This window comes from Cariama cristata, unplaced genomic scaffold (assembly GCF_000690535.1).
Source record: "Cariama cristata isolate BGI_N322 unplaced genomic scaffold, ASM69053v1 scaffold27489, whole genome shotgun sequence".
In the NCBI taxonomy this organism is placed as follows: domain Eukaryota; kingdom Metazoa; phylum Chordata; class Aves; order Cariamiformes; family Cariamidae; genus Cariama; species Cariama cristata.
Genome location: NW_009637816.1, coordinates 1 through 17941, shown reverse-complemented (window position 1 = coordinate 17941; position 17941 = coordinate 1). Strand labels below are relative to the sequence as shown.

Genomic DNA, 17941 nt, shown 5'->3' with positions numbered 1-17941 from the left:
CCAAAGACAGTCTGGCAGTGACAGAGGTTGCCCAGAGAGGACATACATTTTCCATCTTTGGGAGTCTTTCAAGACCCACTAAAAGTCCTGAGCAACCTGCTCTGGCCCCAGTGGTGGCTCAGCTTTGAGCAACAGGTACAACTAGAGACCTCCTGAGGTCTCTCCAAAATTGAATGGTCTTATGATCATATGATATACTTGTGCAGTAACCTGTGCTTTAAAATAAATTAAAAAAACCAACAAAAAACAAAACCAAACCCAAAGCCACAATGATTAAACCTTAAAAACGTTTGTTTTTACACTTACACTATATACTATATGTTTTTTTATGTAATAGCCTAATCTTTTTTATTATGTCATTTATCATTTAAGAATGATTTAAACATTTTTAACTAACGCATATATACATTTTGCATATTAAAAACAACTAAATATTTCCTATGGAAAGAAAAATCTGCATCTTGTTTCATAGTGGAAATGGTATCACACAGAAAGTTTTATTAATTTTTATCTAGAATTTTAAACTTACGATTTTCAGACATGTTTTCTAACTTCAGAAGTTCAGAGTTAGGGATGTCATAGTTCTAAACCATTATACTTAGGACAGCTGTATTTTGCTAGCATCTATTTTGTCTCATGTTTGGAAAACACTCCTAACATTTTCACCTCCCATGTCACCTCACACATTCCCCCATCTCTCCCATCAGCAGTTCCTTCTACAGAGTACATAGTTGTTAATATTATTGCTATGTTTATACTGAATTTCAGTAATCAGCATTGCTTCAAAACAATTAATGCACGAACACTAAAACTTAAAATTAGTCAATATTTCCAATACAGTACTTTGTAGCTTTGGATACCTTTTACATAGTTTAAATACAAATAATGCACATGCATGTTTCTACCAAAAACCCTGCAATCTTACGAGATGGTTATTAGAGAATAACATTTGGAATGTGTACGAGGCCAATATATTTGAAATTTAAAAGCTACCATTAAATGCTCACCTTTATCATGGCTTGTATTTATTATTTATACTGCCTATGCCTACTCAGCACTCGAAATAATGAAGAAAGTCTTGGCCTCACAATTTAATATGACTTGACAGTGATGACACAGAGGACAAGTGTTACAATAATAGATCAGGGCCTAGACAGATCTAGTTTGTGCATTTGTGCACACCCTGGCATTTTCTGTAACACTTTAAAACTCACTTGCTTTTTTTTTAGTGGCATTTTTATATATACACTACAGTAAACAGTGAGTTAAAACTAGTCTAGAAAATTGTGTTTAAACAAGGTGAAAACTCACTATAAAGATGTTAGCCATGCTTCTACACAATTAAAGGTTCAATTCTTTAAACATTAAGAACTTTCCTCAAATCTGATTAAGTCTTGGTATTTGCAAGATTCAGTCTAAACACAACAAGCAGCATCACTGTTCCCAGTGCAGACTCAAGCTATTAAAATTAAAAATTAAAGGGGACTGATTTCAGATGTGATGAAGCTTCAGAGATGTACACGAGCAGTTTTCAGGCTAGGCATTGCCACTGTAAACACACTGTAATGAGCTGCCATGCGCTACTCGAGTATCACTGAATTTGCCCTTATAAAGTGAAAGTGTTAATATATTAATCAAACTTAAAGGCCAAAGGAAGTATTTCTGAAAAGCATTCTTCTAAATCTCTTCTTCAGTGTGCAAGCGTGAAATATTTCAAATAAATGTAATGTTTTGTTTTACCATTTCTTAAAATGAATGCTAAATCTGCATAATTTCCATTACGTTAGAAGCAAACACAAATAGCACACTAAATCACAGAACAGAATTTTAAGTCCCAGTTTTTACCATCTGAAACAATTTCTTCTGGGGATAATTAAAACCATACTCCTTATCTTTTTTTTAACCTTAAAATTCAGAACTGATCTAAACCATAAATAAGAAATCCACTACCTAAGGTCAGAGCTGTTCCTCTCATCTGGAAAGCCCTCAAACTCACTGCCTGCGTTACAGAAAACGCTGAGGTGTGTGCTATCATTGGCCATCCAAATGTTTTTGAAAAAAAATCTACTGAAAAATCCATTGAATACTCAGCCTGGAAATTATTTCCCATACCTACTCTAAATGACAAGTCTCTCCAAGTATTTTTGTTTGGAATATGCCACAACTTTTTAAATTCAAACAAATCAGAGTGGAGAAAGAAAAAAATATTATTACTGACTTATGAAAAAAAGTGAGCAAAATTGATTTGTTTTCCTTGTTTATTAATATAATCTACAATATTACTTATCTCAAGGGGTTTTTTGGAGACCAGGCCATGTGATCGTACTAATTAGCACAGTATGTGCTATTCTGATTATTTCTGGAGCACCAATTCTCCACTGCAATATGTTACCATGCCTTCAAGCCGAACACAAGTCACATGTTTTATTAGCATTTTATTGTTTGCTTTTTAGCTTAAGCGGAATATTAGAATGGTTTATAAGCCATTAGAAGTCTTTTTAAAAAAGTTACGGTTTTGGCAAGAGTACTCCACATTCTCACAACATGCATTTTCTTAATTCAATACCTACCAAACAAAAACATATTAATGCAACATACCTACCTTACACCTAAAATAAGACTAGCTTCTCGCCTACTCATTTTCTGTTCAAATCCTCCTTTATAGTATGATGAAAGACTCTAAAAAGAAGCAAGGGAAAACAAGCAATAATTATTTTCATGTACAAGGTGCCAAGACCTAAATCATATTTATATGACCTCATTCAGAGGATTACATTCATCTATAATTTATTTCAAAGGCATGGAACGACTACAAAGCAGATAACATGGAAGGACTTCTCCTGAGCGTTAACACATACAAAAACTGACTTAAACATAACTGTCTGTGTATTTATAGTCTTCTACTGCTAATAAGAGATATTAATAGCTACAACCATTAAAATCCTGCCTTCAGGGAGAAGAGTCCAGAATCAAAGTACATACTAGCATAGAGTGGTACAGTGTCTCTGTTGGGGAGGGCAAGGGAGAGAAAGGGGGAAACTTGTTTAGAACAGCTTTGGTACCACCACAATGGAAAACGGCAAAAGTCACAAAACTTTGGCATGCAAGGAATTATGTACAATCACTCTGAAGTCCAGATACTTCTACAGAGAAAGCAGGTAACAACAACAATAAAAGGATAAGAATAGATAAATATAATATACTGATTAAGAGTCAAATCGAATGAAGGAATGTTACTTCAAAAAAAAACAAAAATGAAATCAAGAGTTCTTTGAAGGAACTCTGAAAAAACAAAAACAAAAAAGGCTTAGCATAAAGCCACAACCTTGATTTCAGGAAACCACCGAGCTGGAGATCACTGGAAAGTAGTAGAGTATATGGGGAAATCCTAACCAACTTTTACCTTTACTTCCTTCCCCAGACATCGATGACTGATGACTATTAGATACAGGATCTGGGGTTAGTTTTTTTTTAAACTCACTGGCATGTAAGACTTTACCCACTGTTTTAAGAATGGGATTAAAAACATGAGTGGGAAAAGAACATTAAAAAGAAGGAAATGGAAATGAGAATAAATCATTACAACAATTAACTGTCACAGGGAATGGGTTGACAGTTATTTGTCAACCATAAATATATTTTAAGTTAAAAAAAATGTGGTTAGCAGCGATCTCCTCAATGTAAGTGTTTCTACAAGAAGAACGAGGGACTAGCTCACTGCTACTCAAATAATAGTCTAAGCTGCACAAGTCCCAGAGGCAGCAGATGTAGCTCCAAGACAGTCTGCCTTTGGGAACTGGCACACAGAAATCACTCAACAAGACTGAAGTTTTTTTCCTCAATGGAAGGTGTATCAACTGGGGAAAAATAAGCTTCTTTTGTTGCTATCAAAGGGAAGTCTGGTCCGAGAGCTGAGATTAAAGTGTTCCTTTTACCCACAAGTAAAAATGTACCTGGTCCTTAACAAAATACTTTTTTCACTAAATATATCCATCCAGATTCAGTAAGAATTTTGCCTTACGTTTACACAAGCTCTCTCTTATGTAATTTCAAAAGCATTAAAGCATTTAAAGTGCTCTATGATATTTAAGTAAAGCCTTTAATTAAGCTTAGGAGCAACATCCACCCAAAAGCACAGTTCAGAAATACTTCAGCTATTGCAACCATGAAGTCACACACAGCCACAGAAAAGATTTTTTCAGTGTGCTGCTATGATATGCAACCAATTTTATCTTCCTTCTTCCCACCTCACACCATCCACGAAACAACCACTACCGTAACACTACAGGTATCAAAGCTGAAGCAACTGTGGACGTGTCATGCCTACAACAAAAATCTGTTGAAGAACTGCTTCTACAGCCACAAGGTAACACAAAATAGGCCTGTAATAGTGCCCACCAACATTACAGGTCAGAATATGTAACACCAAGGGAATACACATGGCTTCTCAGAGAGGAAATGATGCTAATGATTTAATGGTCACCAAATAACACCCTTGAGGAGGCAGAACTGCACAGAAATTTGCAGTGATGCTGAACAATTACTATGGCCTGGAGAGAAAAGCACACTTTAATGTCCTCTGAAAGATTGTCCAGAACTTCTCCCAAAGCAGCTTAGGTGCAGATCAGATGGATTTCTGAAAAGGTTAATTCTTCTCCGCCCTTCAACTCTGGCATACAACTCTAATACAGAAGGACACCAGTTCACCATTCATGTAGAGAAGAGCGATATTTGAATTTTCTCTAACACAGTTCATCTCTGTTCTTGGTAGATTTCATTCAAAATTCTATTTGAAATAAGAGAATAGGGAGGGATGGCTATAGGCTTAAATTCAGAAATACTTTTTCATGTTTTTAAAGCCTGCTTCCTTGAGACTGTTCTAACCTTGGGAAGCCTTGATTTGGTTCACTTCCAAGAGGAACAAAAAAGCAATTCTGTTGTCTGTCTCCTTTGGCACATAAGCAAAACCAGTTTGTTGAATTGGTCATCAAGAAAAAACATTCTTCTCAGAAGTGAAGCACATAGCAAGAATAATTAATTCTTAAGTTAAGATCTTGATTCTACACAGAATTGAAAGCAAAAGGGAATTAGACATAAAAGCCATTTTTCCCATTGGTTAGAATAAGGGGAAGAAACATTTGAGTGGTAATTTCAGGAAGCATCTTGGCAAATCTTAGTTCCCTAATGAAAGAACTTTTGCATGCTATTCAGATTAAAGGTTTTTTTTCTTCTAGTTGTAAATTCTAAGAAACAAACTGCAATAACAAACTATTTAGAAGCTGTATTATAATATAACCTACAATTTGCTAAGATCAACTTCAACTTCCTTAACTTCATTTAGAAAAAAATTTATAAAGTGGACTGCAAATTGCATTATTCTCTGGAAACTGTGTTTTCAACAAAGGACAAGAGAGATGGTTGCTACTCTTACCTCTCAATTCAGAACTCTATGAGTCTGAGCAGAATCAGATCCAATAAGGGAAACATAATGTAAAAACCTCTAATAAAGTGCTATAGAAGACACTCTTTTCTTCTAGAACACTGACTTTTCAGGATTGTGGATTTGAGTATTCTGACAGTGCATTTTGCCTAGAATTAATGTTTCTATCTTCAATATCTTCTACCTATCTTTCTACCTTCAATATCATTGATTTAACAAAGAAAGGTAATGAATGTTTCTTTTTTTTTTTTCAATTTCACATTTTAAGGAGATAACAACATTATACTTAACAGCATTCCGGTCTGTCTGAGGAAGAAAATTCCAATGACTACTTAGTGCTACGCACCTTCTACTGGCAACAGAGTCTTGTCACTACACACAGAAACAAAACAGTGTCACTGGCATTTGTGACACCAGTAACAAAACTAGGCTCAAACTAAAAAAGCATTTCTCTGGAAACTAGCATTATGACTTGTCATACAGGGGAAATGACAATGTTTCCTCCTATGTCTTTCTCCACTGAAAAGAAGATGGTAGAAAACTTCAGGACTAAGTTACACAAGCATTTACACTTCATATTTAAGAATATATATTTAACTGCCATAAGTTAAAGTTCAATGAGAGGCAGAAATTCAGAATAAAAGATAACACTTTTACATGCCTTTACTTACTATTTTCGACTAAAATACGAGTGCAGTTGTTGGCTGTATACGTTATTTATTTAGGTAAGTAAATAGAAAGTGTCAAACACTTAAGATACAGCACGCAGGCATTTTAAATGATCGCTTCATAGTTGTTCAACTTGACCTTACCCAAGTCATTTATTAGTGAGTAGGAAGAAAGGATAAACAGCATCTGGATTACCTTGTGTGACTGCAACCAACGTGAACTATGATTTCTATTGCAAATATTGGGGACAGGGAAGAACTGCAAATGCAGGGGAGGAAGAGTGGCAGTTTACAGAGAGAATAAGCTAGCTTTTAAATAGGCAGCTGCTTCACAATCTCTCAAAAAAAGGAGGTGATGAGGGACAGCGTTTGACTCTAGAAAGGCAGAGTAATCACTGAAAATTATAGTGACCAAGTCAGGTGCCTCCAAACACCACAGGAAACCAACAAAGTAACACTAAGCCTACACACTAAATGTCATCTGAGATGCTTTTTCCAATAAGCATGGGTAGAAGTACTAACTGCTCGATTCCCTTTGTCAGTATAGTTTAGAGGGCAATATGCTGTAAAGAAACATGATGAAAGTGGTAATCCACAGATTATACTCAGCAGCTTCAAATTCCGCAAACAAAATCATGTAAAAATAAGAAGTTTGGACAATAAGCACTTACATAAGATCTTTGTACCTAATGTTTTCTCTATTAAAGACAAATTATAAATAGGAAAGAATTGATTGTTAAGGGAAGAAGAAGAAAAAACTTGGGAAAAAAGACAATCCAAGAAGTAGTAGCTGTGGAGTAGTAAAGAACAAATAAGCTTGGCTAAGAATTACACAAAAGGTCTTAAATTTAGACTACGATTGTACAAGAACAATATTATCACTACCCTCACAAATGTAAAGCTGACAAATACATACAGTTAATGGCAAACAGGAAGAGACACTTTTTACTGTATTCAGCAGATCTCATCTTACACTCAAAACTTTTATTTTCAAGTTCAGAAATAGAATAGCAGAAGAGATACACTCTACTGGAAGTCAACATACAATTTTGGGCTGTAAGGCAGGATGTGAAGGCAGACAGAGGATGCAGCTCCAAGCACTAGAAACAATGAAAATGCAGAAGCTCCTGGGTTGCTCTTTATGGTTGTTCAGGAATTTCGCAGGACTCCAAAAGTCACTATAGTCAAAATGAGGTAGGCCTGTAATGAGCTTAGCTCAGTCAGTACACCAGTATTGAATGGCACAGTTTTCTAGGAACAGACTGTGCAGTAGCATGTCGTATTTCAATGTGTAAAAGAGTCACTGCCGTCTTTCTTATATGAACATGTCTGAATTTAGATTATCTAACCTGTATCTACAAATGGATAGAAGAAGAAATGCTGGAGTAAAACCGCTGGGGAGGGAGGGTGAAGACTGAAGCACTCCCTTCTCTGAAGCCACACCTCCTTATTGCTAGCTACTTCTAGCTAGCCTGCAAGTTAGACTGTATTCATATTACGTGAAAGCAATTTAACTCGCAGTACCCAAAGTCCTCTCTGCTGTTTTGGTAGGCAACTTGGGAATCTCTCAAAAAATTACTCTGAGAAGGAAAAAAAAAATAAAAAAATTGGTGTTGGTCTCACAACAGCAATGCAATAGAGGGACAGAGCAAAAACTGATCCAGGAGCACTGTTTCTGGTTGACACACACTGCAATTAAGAACAAGTGTGGATCGGCCCCAAAAGGACGGTCTATGTTTCATCTTTCTCTCCCCAGGAAGCTTGCACTGATCAAGCCTGCACCTTCAGTACATGAACAAGAAGTACAGACAGCAAATGAATTTGGACCCTAGCACCTGTCTTGATACAGGCTCTATGTTGCAACTGGCCTCACATTAATAAGTGCAATGCTAATGATCACTTTTTAAAAAAAAAACCAACCTTACCTTTAATATATTTTTCAGGAAATAACAATCTGCAACAACTTCTCCCTCAGCACCTACACCCATCAACATGAAGAGGGGAATTATTTTCTTTCCACTGTAGATTAAGCGTTCACAGACTATGAACTCTGAAAGAATACACTGTCACAAGAAGTCATCTACCCCACTGGGAATTACTTTAATTAAACAGGAATGGAATATATTTATTTATTTATCAGAGGACAGTTTAGCCACTGAAGCAAAAAGTATATGCTCTCGAATATTCCCTGCATATGCTCCTCTCACAATACTCCACCTCTTCGTCTTTTACCTCATTATTGTATTTTTTTAAATATGCAGGGGAAAATGAAGAACAGAAACTTGATTAAAAGTTCAAATTAACTGGAGAAGAAAAAAAAGACAACTCCTATGTGAACAAGAAAACAAGCTCTCTGATCTCTATGGCAACATTTCCTAGAAGTTTATCAATTTGTCTTCTTGATTTTTACCACTGCACCTGAAAGAAAAATGACTGAATTCTTTCGTCTTTAGCTTCTTGAAATGAAACTGCATGTCATCACTTCATAATCTCTAGGAATTGGCTATTTTCTCACAGCACACTTCAACAACTTATCACACACTTCCTAGCAAAGAGTTCTGAAACACGGAACATCACCAGGAAAGTCAAAACCGTTTATCAAACTCACAAACATCTTTTGATATAGGTTCATCCACAGGGATTTAAAATATAACAGATAATACACCAGAACATACACAGTAAGGAGCACCCCTATCCTGGCAAAAAAATTAATCTAAGTGGCGCTTACCATATATAACATAAAATGTCTCCTTTCTAAATATTTGAAATATAGAATCATAAATTTAGCATAAAGTAATCTCTAAACTTACAGAAATTGAAATTCTCTTTGCTGTCTCTGTAATTGCCTGCTCCAACGGTTTCCAAAGGTGGAAAGCATAACGACCTGAAAAATATTGAAGTTAAATGAAATTATAACCAACATTTACTAAAAGGAAAAAAAAAAGTCTCCAACTTAGGTCCATCAGCTTACAGTAGAAAGAATTTTGGTTTTTTAAAAAAAAAATAAAAATCCTTCCTTGCTAATATTTTTGTCTCATTAATTTGGTGTACAGCACTGTTCCACTCTACTGCTTTTCAAGATGTTCCTTCATCAGCCATTTTTGAATCCTGTCCAGCCAAAGTCCCATAGTAAACTTGCTATGGTTTACATTTTTCAATCTTTGCACTACTGGGGGAGGGAGGGGAAGAAGTTTAGTATACTTCATCAAAAAGTCTAGTCATGGACTGCAAAAATCCACTGTGTTTGCTCACAAAATAAATAGATTTAAATGCATTTCAATATGATAAATGAAGATATCTGCCTTGTGAACTTTAAGAAAAAGGGTAGCATGAAACATTAGCTTTGGATATACATTATTTATTAAATACTGTTCAAAGGTTATGTCTTCAAAAAAAGAAATCTATGTACTACATGTTCCTTGCTGTGATGTTGTATGCTTAATCACACACTTCGTAAGTGCTACATTTTTTATTTTGTTACAAAGAAAAGACCTTCTGGGATTCGGGGCCATTCAACTCCCTATCAGCAGTGAATGTCTGTGGCTAGGAAAGGCTAGAGGGAACTCTTATTAGACTGCGTGCTCAGAAGTACAAAGAAGGTCTATCAACTTCAGAATCAAGATTTGTGCCATGTTACTGGAGGATTTTCCCTGGAAGTCCTCTCTTTCCAATTACTGTTTTGATTAACTATTCATTAGCAATGTAACTTACTATTATACATACTCAAAAAACTTTATAAAATATTGCTCTGCTTCATTCAAATAGCATCTTGTTTTCATTCTTAAAATATGCGACATGTCCACAGGTTATTTTAGTCATCTAAGCCTGTGCCTATGTTAACACAGAAGTTAAAACCACTGTTATAGAGCATCACTGCTGAAATGCTGTGAGGTACTAATATATTACCTCACCTTCTTAATGCTTTCTGTTACCACTTCTTTGCTAGCTCTCATTAATTCTTCAGCTCAATCAGTGGAAGAAACTCTAAAAGCATTCCTCTTCTGCTTCTATACAAACACATAGATAAACCAACTGCTTTATTGGTGTACATCACCAAAGACCTTGTCTTTCCTTCCTCTAATCAATAAAATCAACACAACTGTACCCACCAAACACCTGGTGAAGTTGGTGCAACTTGTTCATCTATTGCATCTATTCTTCGTGTATGCATTTGCGCATAGCTGACCATGGTTGCTTTTATATGCTGAAAATAATGGAAATCGATTTGTGTATTTCAATACCAGAACAGACGACAAGTTATCTAGTCTGAGTAACTGAGAGTATAAATCATGTTAAGCCCATGCCCTGTGTTGAAACTAGAACCTATTTTTCACAAGAACCTACAGTCCAGATGCAAAGAATTCAGGTAATAAACAATGTACTATGGGAACAATTTAGTATGATAAATCACTGTAGCCACTAAAACCTTCTACTTTTCTGTTTGAATTTGTAAAGAATCACCTTCACATCCCAAGATCTCGTTGCGCTCTTCTGTACTAAAGAGCCTCCACCTTGCAATAAACAAAGTAACTTTTCACATTACATTTTGCAGACAAAAAGCAGATGGAACCTTTTAGCTACTGCCCATAAAATTAGTTTCTCCAGCTGTGACTTTTCAAAAATAATTTTGGGAAATATGTCAAGGATTTTGAAGGGCCAGGAACTATAACTGGTACTCTCCATAGTACTCTCAAGCAATCTTTTCACTTTCCACCATTTATATTCATAAAGACTTCATTAACCCTTTTGGAAACAGCAGCTCGCAAGTGACAGTTCCACTATCAGCTGGCAATTAGCTTACCTGCAAATGCAACAGTTGCAACACCAAGACCAACTGCTATCATAGTTCTGGCCTAAAGCAGAAAAACAGGAAAGAGAATAACATGCAAACTCCAGTTTGAAAAATATGCACCTTTTACTTCAACAGCAAGTATTTCTGATGTCTGACGTGGACATTTCATACATAATTTACAAGAAAGATAAAAGTCAGTTCTGCATTCCATGGGCTACGTTAGATTTTATAACTCAGTCTCATTAACCCATGCCAATGCCATCACGTTTAACTTGGAACTACCAGTGAACAAACACTGACAAAGCAGCTCACAGTATGCAATGATAAAAACACAAGGCATACAAATACTCAGGATTACTTGAAATTATTTGTATAGACTAGTTCCACACAGTACATAACAGAAAGTATCAGTTTATTACAAAAATAAGAAGAGCCAAAAAAAATATTGTTTTGCAAAGTTCTTCACTGGGAATCTCATCATGACATTGCTTGAAAATGGTATTGGAATATTAACTTAAACACTACAACCTCAAGTGTAAGTTAGTGTCTTCCATCTTTCACGTTTTGACCCACTGAAGCCCCCAATAAAGACATGAAGCCCAGTAACCTCTTTTCATTACTTAGTGTAAATCACTAGCTGGACACTATCTTATAGTACTAATATTTGTAAACAGGCAGACTTCTGACAGATTTCAGACAGAGTTCATTCTCAGCTAAAAATCACTTTTAAGTCTAACTGGGCTCTTGGAACCAAATCCACCAAAAAGACCTGAACATCTGATTCAGACAATAGTAACTCCTACCTTCTACTAACTCAAAATCCCCAGATTAGGTGTATGTATGTTCCTACACAGTGCTTGAAGAAAAACAGACATCTCAAGATCGACAATAAGAAATATCTCCACATTGAACAAGAAGCTGCTGAAAAATATGTAGTAAACCTTGAAGAAGGAACTGACTTCTCACACGTTTGCAGAATTCAAAAAGAGTAACGAGCATTGCAAGTGTTGGGGGGCATCTTTCCACTTCCAAAAAGACTACATGTAATCTTTGAAACAAATGAAATAAAAGTAATCTGTGGCACTACCTGTCTTATCATATGATAGTTCAATAACGCCTTGAACTTTCTGCTAGGAAACAGGAGAAATCAGATTAGGCCCACTTAGCTTGAATTCAAAACATAATGACAATGAAAATCCTTTTATTACCAGACTGTCTCCTCTTTATATGACTGACTTCTGCATTTATCCAATAACTGCTTTATACGTTTCCTACCAACAACCCTGATAGCAGGACTGAAAGCCCAAATTTCAATCTGAGTGCCCTAATAACTGGATTTGGAGCCAAGGTGTCTTCGCTACTAAGATTCCTGGGGCTAAAATTCTCTGTCTTTGATTGTATCCAATCTCATTTCTAGACAGAGGGATTTTGAAAGAGTTGGGAAACACTGGTTTTAAAGCCTTCGAGAGCTGGCTTAGTAGGGGCTAGAACATAGGTCGACAACTTCACCAGCAAACAGGCAGCTGTACAAGATGTAGGCATTGCCATCACTCCCAGTGGCTCCTACGGCTTCAGTTCTGAAGGCAAGTGGCTGTGACTGCTGCCTGTAGTACTGAGCTCAATACAGAAGAACTGGTAGCCTGCTCTGAGCTCATCTAGAAGCAGCTGTATTCCTCTATACCTAGCTTCTGGATCCTATGCATTTTAACTAAGTATCTACCTCTCACCTACATGGATGGAGCTATTCTAGCTATCTGCTTAACGTAATACTGCAATTGCTTAGAGGTTTCTAGCAGCAAAAAAGAGACTCCTTAAACATACTGAAAGTGGAGCTCCAAAGTTAAGCCTATTTTGGCCTTAAAAATCTGCCTCTCTATCCCATTTTAGTAACCTAACTCTTCCATTTCAGTGTAGTCTTCAGTCTTGACATTAGCATTCATCTCTGAATGTAAAAATAATGTAGTAGTTTTATGTCTGTTGTTCCTTCCAGTTCCAGAGAATTTCCCCTCATCTTTAGACCATGAAAAAATGTAAGTATGTTACCTTAAATGGTAGAAGATATAAAATAGCGAAGCATACAGTTCATCTCCTCACTAAACTACATCTCTTTCCATTTCTTCTCACAAATTGGCTTCCCCAGGTTCTCAATATTCAAACCTTCTAAAAAATTCCTCTAATTCCTCTGTTTAGACACTAACCAGAAACAGCTACAACTTTTCCGAAAATATCACAATCCAATAGAAATTCTGTATTATTCTATTCTGTGGTTTGTGACCATGGGTTTATATTCAAGAGACTTTCCTTGACTTGGAATCGTAGAACTGTTTAGGTTGGAAAAGACCTTTAAGATTATCGAGTCCAACCATAAACCTAGCACTGCCAAGTCCACCACAAAACCATGTCCCTAAGCACCACATCTACAAGTCTGTTAAATGCCTCCAGGGATGGTGACTCCACCACTTCCCTGGGCAGTCTCTTCCACTGCTTGACAACCCTTTTGGTGAAGAAATTCTTCCTAACATCCAATCTAAATCTCCCCTGGCACAGCCTGAGGCCATTTCCTCTCATCCTATCTCTTGTTACTTGGCAGAAGAGACCGACCCTCACCTCACTACAACCTCCTTTCATGTAGTTGTAGAGAGGGATCAGGTCTCCCCTCAGCCTCCTTTTCAGACTCGTTCAGAGTGAGAGTGAGACTCTTTTATTAAGTGGTTACAGTCAATTAAGAGCTCAACAATGTATGAAATGGCAAAAATAAATTTATTAGCTTGTGCTTGTCCCAATTAAGTTATACTTTCTTTGCCACTGAAAATGTGGTTTAAGCCAGCAATTTACAACAAAGTATGCAGGCTGTAACAGGGCATTAGCAGCAGACACCTCATCACAGGTAAGGCCAAGCACAGAGACCAAGCTAATAAATAACACTTGGACTCTGTCAGTTCAGTGCAGAAATAGTTTAAGTATTTTTGCACAGTTGTCTGGGAACACAACGTAGAGACCCCTGAGGGCCTTTGATAAAGCCAGCCACGTCCACTGGGATGCATTATTTCAATCTCAGTGGAGAGCACTAGCAGTTTGCAGAAAGCTAGTGCTGCCTGGAAAAATGCAGGTAAAAAAAGCAGCATGGCAGCAGTTCTAGAATAGGAGCAGTACACAGGATCAACAGGAATATGAAGACAAGCCAGAAAACTAGGTAAAAGTGATGGAAAGCTCAAGTGAGAGAGGTATGAAAGACTGTCCATGTTTTGAAGTGAGGTACAACCATCGAAAAAGTTGAGAAATACTGGTTTATGGTAACTCACCTTACCTGCATTATAAGCAGGTTAGAGAGGAGTCACTTGCCACATAGTAGCAAAGAAGTGATAGCTTGTCATGCCAAAGAACCTAGAGTATTTGTTATAGTGTGAACATATCCTAACTATACACATGCGATAAAAACTGAACTTGAACCATTGTAAGAAAGATTGCATGGTTTGTCTTCTACTGACACAGCCTCTCTCAAAATTAGTAGCAACTTCAAGTACTAACCAGTGAGTCCTTTAAGTCCAGCTTGACTCAGTTTCCTTTTCCATGCTCATTTAACTCGGTTGATTATTTACAAGAATAAGCTGAGGTTAGTTTGGTGCTTTGAAATGTAGAGTAAAGTGCAAAGCTTTAATTAAATGCACTCCTTTCGTGTCAGTAATAAATAAAAGCACCTCACTATCACTGTGTAAGGGATCAGTTCACTTACAGCATACTAATACAACTACCACCACGACCATTTTTGGCTCCGATTGCTTGAAAATGCATTTTATTTCAGACTCATAAAGGCTAAAAAATAAATATTTGCTGACTTTCAATTATGACAGAATTGACCTTCTCCCCTCTCACCCAAAAACATGCTGTTAAGACATTTCTAAGATAGAGGTTTTAAATTAAAGCATTCTGTTAAGATCCAAGAGGGAAAAATAAAGAAATAAAAGATTAAAAAGTAACATCTGTCCTTTTCTTTATTCAATGAATCAGCTCCCAAAGGTTAGTCATCAACCCTATGCTGTTCTGCTGATCTCAGTATTTTAATTTTACTACGTAGTTCAGTTTTTAGTAACAAACCCTCTTAGATACAGAAAACTAATAAAACAAAGTTTTGCTAAATCTGCAAAACTTGATTTATTTTTTTTTTAATTCTTTTCAGAAACATGTATAAGAAAACACAAACATTAGAAAGGCAACTGCAAGATCTGACTTACCAAAGTGTCTGGCAAACAAAAGAAGATAAAGCATCTTAATTAACATACAGTATGTTCAGAGGTATACATCATATACTGGTAGCATACAGAGATCTGTGGCCTAATCCTTTAATATCTAATTTTTCAGCAGCCTTAATTTTTTAGCAGAAGAAACAGGGAAAAATGAGATATTCTTTTTGCAAATTCTTAATTCACCATGCTCTGCTAACAACCATACTCAAAAAAATACGACAACTTCTGTAATTCTCAGCATTGCAGTTTCTGCTTCTAGTAGAAAAAGGTTAAACTTAAAAACAAAAGACGACTTTCAAATGTATAATTCAAAAATTTCAGGACAATGCTATTACATCTGACTGCAGGCCATAACAACCACCTTTACAAATGTTAAAACATGCCTGCTTGCATAGAATTTGGATTTTATACACTGGTTCTTCTACCACAATCAGTAAAAGCATCCTTCTTGGTCAAATGAAGAATATTTTGCTCTTCTCACAACTAGCTTTTAGATACACAGCAAGAGCTCTACAGTCTTTTGCCTCAGAAACCTACACTGTAATAGAATAAAAAGCACAGAGAAAATAATTTGTTCTGATGGGTTGGATGGCATTCTGTAATTAGTCCATGCTTAATCATGGATCAGCAAAATAGGAAGTATGCACTTTATTCAAATAAGTACACAAGTATAAATTGCTTAACTAAAAATTTCATTTTAAGAAGGTTTGGTGTTTTTTTGTTTGGGTTTTGTTGTTGTTACATTAACCAAATGTACAAAAATATTTCTGAAACTGCATTTTCCCTTAGATAAAAATTCTTGACTTGAAATAAATTATTTTTTCGGTATGGAAACTAGAACACGGCTTCTAGTCCTCAGAAGAGCAGCTTCAGCTTATTGAAAGACTGTTTCAGAGCAAACCATCTAATTAACTTTATATAGAGACAGACACATTTTGAAAGGGGACTGTATTATAAACTACCTGCAAGAGATTTGATTTCATTTTTTCCTTCCAGTCGTACTTTTCTATGAAATTTAATTTGTTTTCTAACAGCGAATTAAAAGTAATTTCAGCTAGATGCTGTTCTCCATACTCACTCAATTCTCATGTCAATTTGTGTCATTTATTTTACAGCAACTTCTTTGGTTTGTACACAAAGCTATGCCTACAGTTTCCAACAGTTTTTCATAGGAAATGGTACCAGAGCAACAGAATCACTAATACAAGTATTATCATAAGGTATTCAAATCAATCTTCTTGAGTATGTACTAATTAACAATGGCCTCTTGCTGGTATCTTTGAGAACAGACTCTTTATGCTTCTACTGTTGCTCTTCCACGGCTCCAAACTCCAAATGCATTTGCAAAACAGCTACAAGAGTAAAAGTGACCATGATCAAGAGACTTCAGGTAACATCCTGGACAACTCACAACCAAGATTCAGGGTAGGCAGGATACTGAACAGAGCTCTTTCAGTCCCGACAGATAGATGCTGTTGTCAGACTTTGCTTCTTCTACTACTCTTTCCTTTCACTGTGGCAAGGAGGCCTCGCTAACCCTGTAGGGCACCAGAGGAACAGATGCACAGTACTACAGTTGATCTTGCTGTTTCTCTCTGACAAAATTTTAGAATTTGGTTACACGCAACTTGACCTCTTTCTGAATTCCTTAGTCACGAACACAGCAAGTATGGATACTGTCCTTTCTTCCACTAACTATCTACGTAACACCTGAAATAGGATACAGTTGGCAGTAGAAGCTAACAGTTTACAGCGTATATATGCCTGAAAAATATGCATTCTTCACTGAAACGCCTGGTTACAGAACAAATTTCAACTGAAAATTGCAGCAATCCAGATTCTAGTCCTCTAAAGACCAACCTCAGTCTCTGGACCTTAGTAAGAGCCTGAGAAAATAACTCTCACCAACAAAGCAAGCCATAGTAACGTGAGATGCAATTTTTATCCCACATCGGTAATAAGACCCAAAGACTCCACAAAATTCACAAAGAAGTTCCCTGCAGGAAATTCCCCCACGGGAAGAGTACATGTATGTAACAACAATGAGTTTCAGAGTCAGCTTTGTAAGATTACACAGCTTGCTGTTAAATACACAGAAAGACTCTCCTGGGGAAAAAGAAAGGCCTAAACTGAAGTAGTAATGAATAAATACCTTACAGAGAACTATGATTTTAAAAACTGCATTAAAAAAAAGAGAAATATTGTAGAGACAACAACATGCACATAGTGATGTAAGGCAAATACATCTTTAAAGCCATTTAAAAGATGTGAAAACTTCACCATCCAGTGCTTTTAAGCAGTGATCCACGTTATTTTGCCCAATTCTCAAGTCTCTTCCAAAGAGAACTCACTGTCCCACAAACTAGCCGAAGTGACCAGAATGAAGGAGCACCCTTCCCTCTAGAGCACAATACGGCATAGGAAATTTTGGAGGCACTTTGCCCCGGCTCCAAACCCATCCAGCCTCTCCCACACTACAAAATACCAGGTGAGAATCACTTCTCTGAAACAAGAGCTCTACAAAACCATTAACACTCAAACCTGCAGTAAAAAAACTGGCACAGTATGTGAAAATATCACTGGTACCATCTCTCTATAGCAGGGGAACAAAATGGTAGGCCTTGTCTGCTCATGCCCGTGAACGCTGGAGCGGCACGGCGCTTTACGCGGGGGCCGAAGCGCTCCCGTCTATCCCGCCGCCCACGCTGCAGCCCCACCCGCGCCACCGGGGCCACGCACGGCCTGAGGGGATGGGGCACAAGCCTTCGCACCCCGCGCAACACCACCTCGACCTCCC

At 36.9% G+C, this 17941-nt stretch overlaps 1 protein-coding gene across 1 annotated transcript; it reads right to left on the bottom strand.

Moving 5' to 3' along the window:
- Window positions 1–2602: 2602 nt before the first annotated feature.
- On the bottom strand, window positions 2603–10955 carry LOC104168051 (dnaJ homolog subfamily C member 15-like; the record flags this gene model as incomplete). The annotated part of the gene is made up of 3 exons (XM_009708500.1): window positions 10910–10955; window positions 8919–8992; window positions 2603–2679 (listed from the first exon to the last, which is right to left on the bottom strand). Coding segments are annotated over exons 1-3 (194 nt in total), but the record flags the coding sequence as incomplete, so codon positions are not given.
- Between the last annotated feature and the right edge of the window lie 6986 nt (window positions 10956–17941).